The sequence below is a fragment of the Danio aesculapii genome, chromosome 10 (genome assembly GCF_903798145.1).
Source record: "Danio aesculapii chromosome 10, fDanAes4.1, whole genome shotgun sequence".
NCBI classification, from domain to species: domain Eukaryota; kingdom Metazoa; phylum Chordata; class Actinopteri; order Cypriniformes; family Danionidae; genus Danio; species Danio aesculapii.
This window is the reverse complement of record NC_079444.1, coordinates 27,110,724-27,123,611: the sequence shown is the minus strand read 5'-3', so window position 1 is coordinate 27,123,611 and position 12,888 is coordinate 27,110,724. Positions and strand designations below refer to the sequence as shown.

Here is a 12,888-nt window from a genome sequence, read left to right as displayed (position 1 = left end):
CATAGACTAAGTCCTTAACATACCGTCAAATGTAGCTCTGGCATTGGCCCCATGATCAGAGATAAAGATTGAGAAGGACACACAGGATGTATTTCTCTATTGGGTATCATAGGCATGTATCTGATTGACTAGACTACTACATAAGATGTAATATCTCACAAACATTCACATGGGCGCTAAAAAACAACTGTTTAACAGAGGCAGAAAGGAAATGAGTAACAGCAGCTGGAGCTTACCAGCTTGGATCAGAAACAGTGAAAAGCGATGTGTGATGAATTGAATGAGGTGCGTGTGAGAATGAGCTGACACTATGTGTAGTAGTTGTGTGTGTTCTCAGGGCCCCGGGGAGCAGTGTGTCTGTCACAAGTGCTTAGAAAAACATCTCTGTGTTAATCACAGTAATTACAGCAGATTGACCAGCTTTAAACAGCGGCAGCGGCAGTTACCACCTTAGCCATCTGTGGGAGATGAACCCTCACACATCCACTGAGCTGAACAATCGCACAGATTCACACACGTCCATAAAAGCAACAAACAGCGCAAGGTGTCGAGTGCAGAGTGAATTGTGACATTAAATGGCCACCCAACATAAACACCCAGGCATCTGCTCCCATGTTTGCTCAGTCTCTTCAAAAATGTCCCATGTATGCTCAGAATGGCATGTCGGACTTAGTTTGTTTGTCTTGTGATGCTGCATATCAGTGGATTTCCTCTTTTAGATTATCGCTGACATGGTGAAGCATGCATGATCTCACATGATAATCATGAAGCTCCTCTATTTACAAACATTCGTTGATTGGACCATAACGCAGGTCTGTACCTGTCACTATACAGCTATTCTCTTATTTTATCTGTGATTGGATTCGAAATGATTTTTGGAAGAACAGAAGCATTTACAGCCTCAATAAATGCTGTTTGGACAGATTTCCCGTGTGTTTGCAGTATGAGCTCACTCTGATACTGCATGCGAAATGAAGACTCCTGGGTCAGCAGCCTGCCTGAGTGTATGTTATTTCAGCCCAAAGGTTAAGAGGTGGATTGGTCTGTCTGTCATTACAGTGATTGATTTATAGCTGTGAGCTCAGCTCAATCAAGGACCAGGGGTGATCTCTTTCTATGATAGTGTAAATAAATATCTCAGATTTAGTTGCTGACATTGAAGATACACTGTTAACCACAACCAGCATCCTACAACATCATTAAAAAAGTGAAACTCAGAATGGTTGGTATTTGGTATAGTTGATATTTGGTTTATGTTGTTTTCAATCACGTGATTCAGATGGAGGGCAGGAAGTAAAAAACTGAATGCAAGATATAAAGTCCATATTTGTGCAATTTATATCATATTTTAAAGGAGATATAAATATAAAATAGCCACATATGTAGGGCATGATCCTTATATCATGAATAGGGCTGAGTTTTCTACTGAACTAAAGTATATTTGCCTGTCATTGAGCTATTATGTTACATGAAAAAATAAATACTATAGTGTTTGGTAACATACTATAGATAAATACTTAAACTGTTGTAATTATATTGTTACTGTGGTACAACCAACTGTAGTAATAAACAAACTATTCAGCAGGCTCTATGCTACAATTACACACCATAACAATACACCGCAGTTTACACTAACGTTACAGTATTTATTAGTATTCATTAACATAGAGTTGTGCACATGATACACTTTACTATGTGGTTTAAAAACATAAATTACTATAGTTTTCCCCCATGCAGATATCTTCCAGACATCACCAAATAACAAATGAAAGCATACAAAAGCGTGGATGCAGTCTACATTATTATTTATTTATTTTTGTAAGGGGGAAAAGTGCCCCACAATAGAACTTACCATCAACAAACATTCACCGCTGCTGCTGCATATCTCGATGTTAACGTTACGGTTGTTTATTCCACCAAAACGCCAGTAAAGACTTGGAATATGGCAAAACAAGACAGAGATTTCATTGCAGCGATTACAGGGCAGGGTACATTATTTATATTGTCCTGGATTTTGAATAAATGTGGTGGTGTTTGTATCTGATTATTATATAACACATTAACACATTTATACACATAGCTAAGCCTGTATATAATCTTTATTGATGCTGTCAAACGAATTATTGCATTCAAAAAAAGTTTGTACACATGGATACATGTGCAATAAATGAATGTTTATTACATGCTGCTTTTTGTTTCGTTTTCAGTCAGTTTCTGAAAACTTTTGTAAGTCTATAACAGCTGTTCAGCATTTCTTATTTTGGTTGATTTAAACAATTATAAACAACACAAAACATAAACATTTTGATGTTCTGATAGCGATTCCTATAGAAGAACCACTTCCTGCCCTCCATCTGAGCCTCGCACGTCATCAGTGATATGTCATGTGAAAACAACCTGTTGGATAATGTGGTTGCCTTTGTTTGTGTGTTGTGTGCATGCATGTGTACAGTGTGGCCACTGTCAGCTGAGATGAGTCTGTCAGAACCTCAGTCATGGCGTTCTCTCTCCTTACCCTCAGTTTATATTTAAAGCTATAATATATCAACTTTCTTGTGTGTGTGTGTTTGTGTGTGCGTGTGCGCTGGGAGTTTCTTTTTATTGCATCACCAGCTGCCATGTGTTCAAATAGATGTTTTGCTGTAGATTACATAAAGTGCTGTTCTTATAAATGGCCTCATTAACAGGTTTCAAACACCAGTTCTGGACACCTAGCACAGGTGTACTCTGTTTGAGTACATCAAATGCTGAGTTCAGCAGCTTCTTATTTCATTATGAATTGATGCTCTGTGGTGTTTATTGTGGTACTGTGGTCATTGATGAGACATGAGCAACTTCATAAACTGTAAGGATTAACTCGCTGCTGTGGTCATCCCGGGGTCTGGTCTGGTTAAAGTTGCTATTCTGTGTTGTGGTTGTAGCTGAAACATAAGGATGTGAGACTGGATGTTTGTTGCAACTTCATTGTTTCAGCTGCGGCTTTGTAGCTGCCCTCTAAGGTACTGACATCATCTTTCTGTAAAGCCCCCTGTCCTCTCTTCTGCTCCAAGTGATCACAAATAGCCATGTCTAAGCTCTTACCAGCGGGCTGAAGTCTCAGCTCAGCTGATTTGACAGCAAAACGGCCGTCAGGCGGAGAAGACGTACAGGCCTGTCAGTTACAATGAAGGGAAGAGTTTAACACAGGCCTGGGGGCACTGAAGGAAGGCCCCTTAACCCCAGACTTCATCTCTAGCTTGACAGGAGTATGTGGGGCTATTTCAGGGCGGAAGGGATGTAGAAGTGTCAGGATGCCTGAAGCCTAGTGTAACAGCATGACTGGCATTTGCTAGAAGGATCAGCTATCTGCACACACCACCCAGGGAGGTCCTGTATGTATTCTGGTAGTATTAGTATACTTACAAATGACAATGCGTAAACTCATTTAGAGTTATTTACTGTCACTTAAAGTTCTCTATGGAGTTCTTTTACCTAATGCAGAACTACACAGTTTAAAATCAAGTAATGACTGGGTTGTCTAGATGACCAGTCAATTAATGCATTTTGAGGCTCTTGAAAAGGTCTGAATGCAGTTTTATACCTTCCCTGATGGCAGTGAGCATTTAATGCTCTAATGATTATACAAGCAGAGCTTCCTAAAATCAATGCATCTAAATGAAATCCATCTCTCTCTCACACACACACACACACACTCTCTCATTAATATCCTTGCCTGGGCTTTGGTTCTTTTTCATTGTAACAAAACATTTAAGATTGGTAAACAATGCATTTTCCAATGATACCTCATTTTTATATACTTGAATTTAATTTTTATACTTAAATAATTTAATTTAGATGTTGTTTTGTGTGCGCGTGTGTGTGTGTGTGTGTGTGTGTGTGTGTGTGTGTGTGTGTGTGTGTGTGTGTGTGTGTGTGTGTGTGTGTGTGTGTGTGTGTGTGTGTTGTACAAAAGGGCACTATTGAGACTTTTGGATTTGAAATAAGTCTGGTTAAATTTGTTAGTATTCTGGGTTCAGTTGACTAAACTAAAGTTTGATTAATATAAAATCTGTATTCTGAGCTGAACAAAAAATCATTTAGATTTCTATAATATGAAGGAGGAACTCTGGTACAGTTTAGGCCCAATCCCAATTCTATTTTTGTACCCCTACCCCTTTCCTTTCCCCTTGGCCCTTGAAACAGTGTGAAGGGGAAGGGCTTAACATTTACCCTAAGTAATGGGACAGCACTACAACACCTGCACACGTCATCATATGTCATCGCAATCTCTTGCTTCTTACAGTATGAGATCAATGATGGCGACTGCTGTAGTTATTCCAGTTGCGTTTTTTTTTTTTGGTATTTATGTTCAGGAAGATAAATGAAGGATATATCATGTTATTGTAACGATATAATGTGTCAATAAGATCAGAACTGTACTGTGTATTTACACTCTGGCCATATTCACCTATGTAAACACACGAAAACAACATTACCACACCAGACACTATAAAAAGGTCATTCCCAGACACTAGACTTTTCTGACAGGGTATTCAAGTGTCATCGAGTGCCAGATGTTGAGGGACTGCTGTAGAGGAGTTATTATTATGGATTAGCAAATTTTAGCTGTTTTTATTGTATTGTTTTTTTAAAAAGCATGATGGTAAAACATGAACGCGTTATGAATGTGCTTGTTTGTTGTAAAAATTCACAATAATGACAAAACATACTAATTTGTGCATCTTCTTACTTCCGTGTGCAGCCGTGCTGCTGTTGTAGATGGTGTATTCTGGGAAATATTTGCACATCTTGGTTTTTAAGTGTCTCTAGCCCTTCCCCTTAGGCCTACGCCTTCAAGCTAAAGAGAATTGGGGGAAGGGCTAAGGGGTAGAATTGGGATTGTGTGAACATTCTGGATGTGACTGCAATTGATTAAACAAATAGTAAAATAGCTGTTCTGTTCGGTGTGCTCTCATAAACACATTTTGTGTTTGAGGTCTCTGAGCTGTGTCTGTGGTTTTCTAGCAGCTGAATATGCTGTGTTCTTTCAGAGTGGACTCACCTCAGGATAATGAGCTGTGCTGCTGTCCGCTGAGACCTCACCCATGCACACTGCTCCAGGAGCCTTGTAGACATTAATCCTGCTGAAAAGCACATACACATACATAAGCAGTGTGTGATCAGATGAGAACTTTTCAAAGTCCGCCTCCCGGTCTGTTCTACCGTCTTAATAAACATCCTCCTCCACGGCTGCCATTTGGAATAAAAATCACCTCTCTTCACTCTTTTCGTTGAGGCGAGAGAAAGCTGCATTTATTTGTTTCCAGGGATCAAGGAGACTTGACAAATTAACTCCCCAGGGAGGAGAAACACACTTCTCTTTCGCTCCCTGCCCGGCCCTAGAGTCTTCATTACGGGAAGAATAAGCAGTGTTTTCACTCTTCGTCTTGTTTTTTTTAGGCATGTTAGTACATTGAGAGAGTCGCTCCAGGGAGGAGCAGCAGAGATCTCTGTGGTTCAGCCTTTTAGAAGAGCTTTGGATATTTTCCATCAAAAGTCTCTACAGGAAGGCCACGGAGCAGGAAAGAGAGTTGGGCACACTTTTGTGTCTAGTAAAGAGAGCATGTCCATCCTTACATGTCATGTCAGATGTTGACGGCCTACTGAAGCTACATAATCTGAAGGGAACTCATTTATAAAAGCCCTCATTCTGACACAAACAACTGTGAAAGGCTTTTCTTTGAATGCTGTTAGCCTTCTCTGCCTTAAATCCAGTTATTCAGGCAGGATAAAGGGTGACTTATTGCACCCTCTGGACTGCTTGTTTCTGAGCTGGGAGGCTGATCTGCCCTTGTTTGTTAAAGTGTGCTTAGAGTGCCAGAGCCGGAGGGTATTGTTAGCTTTCACAGGTCAAATGAGGTTGCCTGCCTCTCATTTCAGTGGACGTTTTTGGGGAATTCACATTGGAATGATTGATCTTTGTGTGCGTGCATTTCGTTTGTTCTTTCACATGCGTGTGTATGCATTCATATTAGTGTTTGTGCGTATGTGTGTCGTGCTTTCCCCCAATGTCATGTGGCAGATGTTTGACGCAAACCCATTCCCCAGGGGAGCCTTGTACTCCCAGATTATTGATCTTCATCTGGCTGCAGGCTGGACTGACCTTTAATGACTGCATCATACACACTACCTCTCAGCTGCACACTGGGACCTAATGCTTTGAGCTGGGCCCCATGGGTCGCTGCATTGAGAGGCCCCTAGGCCCATGAGAGAGGAATCATCAGTCTATAGGGGTTCTGTTCCAACAGGATCCCCAAAGCCTTTGAGATTCAAGCTCAATCAGCATCCCTAGCTGCAGGCTAAGAAGAGGCTTGGCTGGGTGTGATGGAAACACAGAGGGGTGTGGTTCCCTTTGAGAAATAGACAGGGGAGTTAATCAGAGTTGCATTTGCACTTTGGTCCCAGAGAATACACTGAACCTTGCTAAAGCCTCTCTATTTCTTCATTTCTCTTTCTATCTATTTATTGGAGTGCATTATGTACAATTAAAAAAAAGCTAATATCATATAACCTGAATGATTATCCATTTTTTGGAACTTTCCCTAATAGAAGACATTAAGCTATTCACATGACCTCACATGTTACTGGCTTATTAGCTAATGGTTGTTACTATATGATGTTGCTCTCATGATTTCAGTTTAAGTAAGACGTGATTTAGTGTTGGTAGTATACCATTACAAATTAATTCAATCAAATAACTAAAAAACACTGAATGCAATCATTTTTTTAAATGTGAAATAGTTTACTGTGGCACACCACTTTCTCTTGCACATTTAATTGTGTTCTATTCTGTATTAAATCAAATGATGATCTGCACATGTGGTTTCTAAAAAGTGCCTTGTTGTTCTTTTGTCTCTACAGTTCCAGATTTTAGTGTTGACACACTCTCCACCAATGCCAGCCAGGAGCTGCGAGGCCTGGGCATTCCCAAGGTGTCAGGCCTAGAGCGCAGTCAAGAGAAGAGCCAGGAGACTTCCCGTGAAATCTCCTCGGCCACCCCCCCACTGGTGCCCACTTCCCATCCTAAACCTCCCCTCCCTGCCCCTCTTCATCTCCAGCCACCCCCATCCAGCAGGGGGTTAGCCTTGCCCTCGAGGCCAGCCCAAACCCAGAACCCCTGCCCAGAGCGCACACTAAGGCCACTGTCACCCTCTACTGCTCTGCCTCAAACCCAGGGTCACGAGCTCTCTCAGGCACCCCCGCATCAGTCTCAGCACCCACCTGAATCTCCATCTCACCCAAAGCCACCTCGAACCCCAAGTATCTACCACCACCCCCCATCACCAGCGCTACCAGCCCAGCAGAACCCTACGCAACCCGTGCAGCACAGGCCACCCTCACGCTGCCACCAGCGCCCGATTTCAGCCTACAGTGGCAGCCTTACGCTCAACGGCCTGAGGTGAGTGTGCACCAAATGAGTGTAATGTAAAAGCACAGCAGGAAGTTTCTGTTACAATCCAGATGTGTTGTTTGCTGATTGAGTAGAGCCTCAGCTATTAAATACTATAGTACAACAGCACCGCTTCCGCCAGTAAACATGAGGCACAAATCCTTACGTGTTTGAGTGTGTGCGCCTTACAGCACCGCAAAGAGAACCCCAGCTGAGAGATTAGACGGTTTGATTCGTTCCCCTCCCACGTCGAGGCTGCTGCTGCCTTGTAGCTGGCGGCGGCTTGTAGATAACATTTCCTCTTCTCGACTCAGCCACCCCAGTATCCCGCAGAGAAGCAGATCTTCCCCTCCCTCCTCTTGCCCTTCTCTGCCGTCCTTTAGATATGTTGTGTAGTCCACCCAGTGCGGTATATTGCCAGTGGACTGCTGATGATAATTATACTTCGTGTTATTCTGTGCGCAGCTTTTAATATGAATATAATTAGCATTTAAATGATTACTCGGCCTGTAAATGAGCTCTTTGTTAGATTGCATATGACTCTGATAAATACTTTAGCATGTGTGGCTGGGAAATCCCTCCAGTAATAACACATTCTTCAGTGTATACACACTTTCCAGGTTTCTGAAACTCGATCCTTCTCTAAATTTATAGCAGACACTTTCCACTCTCGAAGCAATTTAGTGAACAAAGGAGTTTTGTGATTATAGTTTGGAAAGGGAGTTACTTTTTATGCAGGTGCATTTTTTACAATCATTTATTTTCTCTTTGTTCACAGCAGTAGTCGAAGCAGCACTCCGGGGAAGCCTCCGGGCCCATCTCCAGCCCCTCATCTGCACCATCACCAACCTGCCCCCACCGGGGCGTCAGCCTCATTCCCCCTGCCCCTGTCAGCGAACCCTACAGCTTCACACACCTTCCCCCCCTCCCTGCCATCCTCCACTCTTCCTCATCACACCAATATGTTTGCGTCGCCTGCTGCTCTGCCTCCACCTCCTCCTCTCACCTCAAACACTCTGCCGGTCCCCGGACATCCAGCTGGGAGTGCCTACTCAGGTACCAATCACCATCTAAAGTCTTATTATATGATTTCTATTATATTGTCTCTATTATATTTTCAAGAGTTCCCACTTAGATATGCTTGGCGTATAAAGCAGGTTTGTCATGCTGTCCCGGGAGAGAACCCTGAGCTCGGAGATATTTGAGCCCAGGGCTCCCGCCCGGTCGATAAGCATATCAGGAGATCCGAGATCAGGTAGGTCTCGAGAGCTCCCCCTTTAGAAAAGGGAGGAAAAGGAGGAGATGGGGTGGAAGGGGGGATTCTTCCAAACGAAGATAGAACAGTAGGGGGAAAATGATCCATTTATAATAAACTAGGATCACTCTGATTGGATTATTACTGATTACAAATGAGTGGCCAGACGTGCTCAATCATTTTATGTGCTCCTCTCGAAATTAGTTTATGAAACTTCACTTCTATGAGAAGCTCAACAATGTAAACTACTAAATGAAGAAGTTTGCAATGGTATGTGACTTAAAAACAAACCTCTTTTTCCTTCTCCCAGAACAAGACATTCTCCGGCAGGAATTAAACACTCGTTTCCTGGCATCTCAGAGTGCTGATCGTGGGGCATCACTGGGTCCCCCTCCATACTTGCGGACTGAGTTCCACCAGCACCAGCACCAGCACCAGCATCAGCACCAGCACACACACCAACACACACACCAGCACACCTTCACCCCTTTCCCCCACGCCATCATGCCCACGCCTGCACCGCCCATGGTGCGTACCCCAGCCAGAAATGTGAGGATAAGTGGAACACAACTCTAAAAAACTATATATATAATGATAAACATTGTGATGATGGATGGCTATCCACTTTATTTTGAACACAAAGTCAGCCAAACCTGATTGGTCACTGCAAAATGATATTTATTAGCATAGTTCTTTATCATAATCACTGATTTGTAGCAAGAAGTTTTACAGTTTTTTTTTTCTTTTTCTAGTTCTGTCTGTAGGTGCTGTAAGTAGTCTTGTACAATCAATTAATTACCGACTTTCATGTTGAAAAATAAGGTGGATATGCCTGAGTGGATGTTTAAAAATGATGCACACATGGAAATCAAATGCATGCATACAAGTGACAGGATTCCCACCATCATGGAAATTCCTCTAGTGAACATTTTAATGAAGAATTCAGACATTTCATTAATGATTCGAGGCATTCTGAATCCATTAATGAAGCATTCAGACATTTAATTAATGATTAATAAAATCTCTCTAAATATTCATCAGAATGATTTGCAAAAAAGTCTCATCGAGGCATCATATAGGAGCGAAAAAACTGAAAGTCATTGGGTTAAAAAAAGGTGGGAGCACTGTACACTACGATATTCACTCATGTGCATTGTATTAGCTGGAGAATTAAAATTTGTGTACAGTATGTTGATTCAGTAATCACTGGAAGCCATGGCAGTAGTATGCTCACTCAATTGTAACCATGTGTTTCTCTCTTGCCATTATGTGGCTTTTCTTTGTTGAAAAACTGCTGTTTTTCTCTGCCATGCTTCTCCACATTCTGTTCTCTGCCCTGATTTGAGAATTGGCAGTACATTGCCGCTGGCAATACATTTTTGTTCCAGCTAAGTCTTGAGAACTTAATACTAGTTTATTCATTCCCAATTTAATGACATAATTTTGGTCTGATGGAGTTTGGACTGTGGGCTTTTGGTTGGCAGACAGCAGAGCTGATTAGTGAGTTGAGGCTTCATACAGACACTCCCACACAGCTCGACAGTAACCACAGTGCCCGCAGAGGCTTAAAAGCAGCTTTTCAACCATGCCAGACTCAAAGACCTCTGAGAATGGTGCTCTGTTAGCTAATGAGAGTATAAAACTAGTTTGAGAGCCACATTGTTTACTCAGGAGTGGGAAACATTCTCTTTGGATCCAGATTAGACCACTCAAACCCCATTAAATGAACTGTTTATGGGACTATTTTTAGACAGCTGAATGGCTTCTACTTGACCACTCAAAGACTTGCTGAGTAATACATATTAACAAGAGGAAGGCCTTGTCGTAATTCACTGTAAATTGCAAAAACGACAGCCTAGCAAGAGTCATGCAGGGTGCTAACATTCATTAATCAGGGCAGAGACCATTTTACTGCCAACCAAACACTTTTCTGGAGAGCATATTAAAGCATTTGGTATTTGTTTTGAGCCTCGTGGCTCCACATGAGATTTGTCAGGAGTAAATTGCTGTGTACTGAGCTCTATTTCTTCTTTTCTTCCACAGTTCGAAAAATACCCCACTAAAGTCGACCCTTTCTACAGGCACAGCGTGAGTCCCTGTCATGTTTTTGTCAATTGCTATGATGCCTTTTTTTCTCACCTAGCTTGGTCCATAATTTACATCATGCTTTGCATTAAATGTCTAGAGCAATTGGGGATATGCTGGGAACAGCTTATGGTGTTTTTTAACATGTAGCCAAAAACATTACTGCATAATAAATGAAAACATTTTCATTATAACATTTCAATTTTGTTAAGCAGATTGGCCGCAAGATACAGTGCATCCGGAAAGTATCCATAGCATTTCTCTTTTTCCACATTTTTTTATGTTACAGCCTTATTTCAAAATGGATAAAATTTATTTCCTCAAAATTCTACACACAATACCCCATAATGACAATGTGAAAAAAAAGAGTTTTTGAAATTGTTGCAAATTTTTTTTCGAAATAAAAAATCTGTAAAATCACATGTACATCAGTATTCACAGCCTTTGTTCAATACTTTGTTGATGCACCTTTAGCAGCGATTACAGCCTTAAGTGTTTTTGAATATGATGCCATAAGCTTGGCACACCTGTCTTTGGGAATTTTTGCCTATTCCTCTTTGCAGTACCTCTCAAGCTCTATCAGGTTGGATGGGAAGCGAAGGTGTACAGCCATTTTCAGATCTCTAGAGATGTTCAATAGGTTTTAGGTCTGGGCTCTGGCTGGGCCACTCAAGGTCATTCACCGAGTCGCCCCCAGTCTGAGGTCTCTGTAATAATTTTTCCCTCTATCCTCATTAGTCTTCCAGTTCCTGCTGCTGAAAACCATCCCCACAGCATGATACTGCCACCACCATGCTTCACTGTATGGATGTTATTAGCATACTGATGAGCGGTGCCCGGTTTTCTCCAAACGTAACGCCTGGCATTCACTTCAAAGAGTTCAATTTTAGTCTCATCAGGCTAGAGAATTTTGATTCTTATGGTCTGAGAGTCCTTCAAATGCCTTTTGGCAAATTGCAGGCGGGGAGTGACTTCCGTCAGGCCATACAGGCCTGATTGGTAGATTGCTGCACAGATGGTTGTCCTTCTGTAAGGTTCTCCTCTCTCCACAGAAAAACGCTGGAGCTCAGACAAAGTGACCATCGGGTGATTGATCACCTCCCTGACTAAGGCCCTTCTCCCCCAATCACTCAGCTTAAATGGCAGGCCAGTTCTAGTCCTGGTGGAGGTCACTGTGCTCGTTGGAACTTTCAGAGCAGCAGAAATTTTTCTGTGACCTTCCCCAGCCTTGTGCCTGGAGACAATCCTGTCTCGGAGGTCTAAAGACAATTCCTTTGTCTTCATGCTTGGTTTGTGCTTTGACATGTACTGTTAACCCTGGGACCTTATATAGACAGGTGTATGCCTTTTCAAATCATGTCCAATCAACTGAATTTACCACAGGTGCACTCCAATTAAGCTGCTGAAACATCTCAAGAATTATCAGTGGAAACAGAATGTACCGGATCTCAATTTAGAGCTTCATGACAAAGGCTGTGAATACTTCTGTACATGTGATTTTTCAGGTTTTTTTATTTTTAATAAATTTGCAACAATTAAAAAAAATCTTTTTTCACATTGTCAGTATAGGGAATTGTGTGTAGAAATTTGAGGAAATAGGCTGTGACATAAAAACTGTGGAAAAAGTGAAGCGCTATGAATACTTTCCAGATGCACTACATGTTTTTATTGAAATGCCTCGCTGGATACTACAGAGATCGTGTTAAGCATAAAACGTTTCATTCTACCTGCCTGTCCAACAGGTTGATGCAAATTCAATTTATTTGATCTTTGCCTTTCAATTACAGACTCACCATTTAGCAATGATTCATTTCTGACACCCACCCATGCGCACACACACACAGACTACAGTAATTAGATGCATTATGCAGTGTATTGTGATAATAACAGTCATTGCTATCAGAGCAGGTTTCGAGAGTGACCCATATTGTAAATTCATCTCATCGTTAATCTTTGTTGAATGTCACAACAGCCGCAGGTCAGATGAAGGTTGTACCACTGAACGCAGCAGAATAGATGCTTTGTAGTCTCATTCTTTCATTTATCCATTCACAGAAAGAACAAAAATGAAATATGATTCATGTGTTTATATGCTGTGTGTTTTCAAGTGTGACACTTT

The 12,888-nt window shown here is 41.7% G+C and overlaps 1 protein-coding gene across 6 annotated transcripts in view; it reads left to right on the top strand.

Annotated features, from left to right (window-relative positions):
* auts2a (activator of transcription and developmental regulator AUTS2 a) overlaps positions 1–12,888 on the top strand; it is a 568,280-nt gene that overhangs the window by 547,968 nt on the left and 7,424 nt on the right. For 3 of the 6 annotated variants that reach the window (XM_056466219.1, XM_056466217.1, XM_056466222.1), the window contains 4 exons: positions 6,901–7,438; positions 8,208–8,485; positions 8,995–9,233; positions 10,728–10,772. In XM_056466219.1, coding sequence (XP_056322194.1) covers positions 6,901–7,438; positions 8,208–8,485; positions 8,995–9,233; positions 10,728–10,772 — 1,100 coding nt within the window. The remainder of the gene's footprint in view (positions 1–6,900; positions 7,439–8,207; positions 8,486–8,994; positions 9,234–10,727; positions 10,773–12,888) is intronic. The other 3 variants (XM_056466220.1, XM_056466218.1, XM_056466221.1) reach the window with 2 other exon arrangements.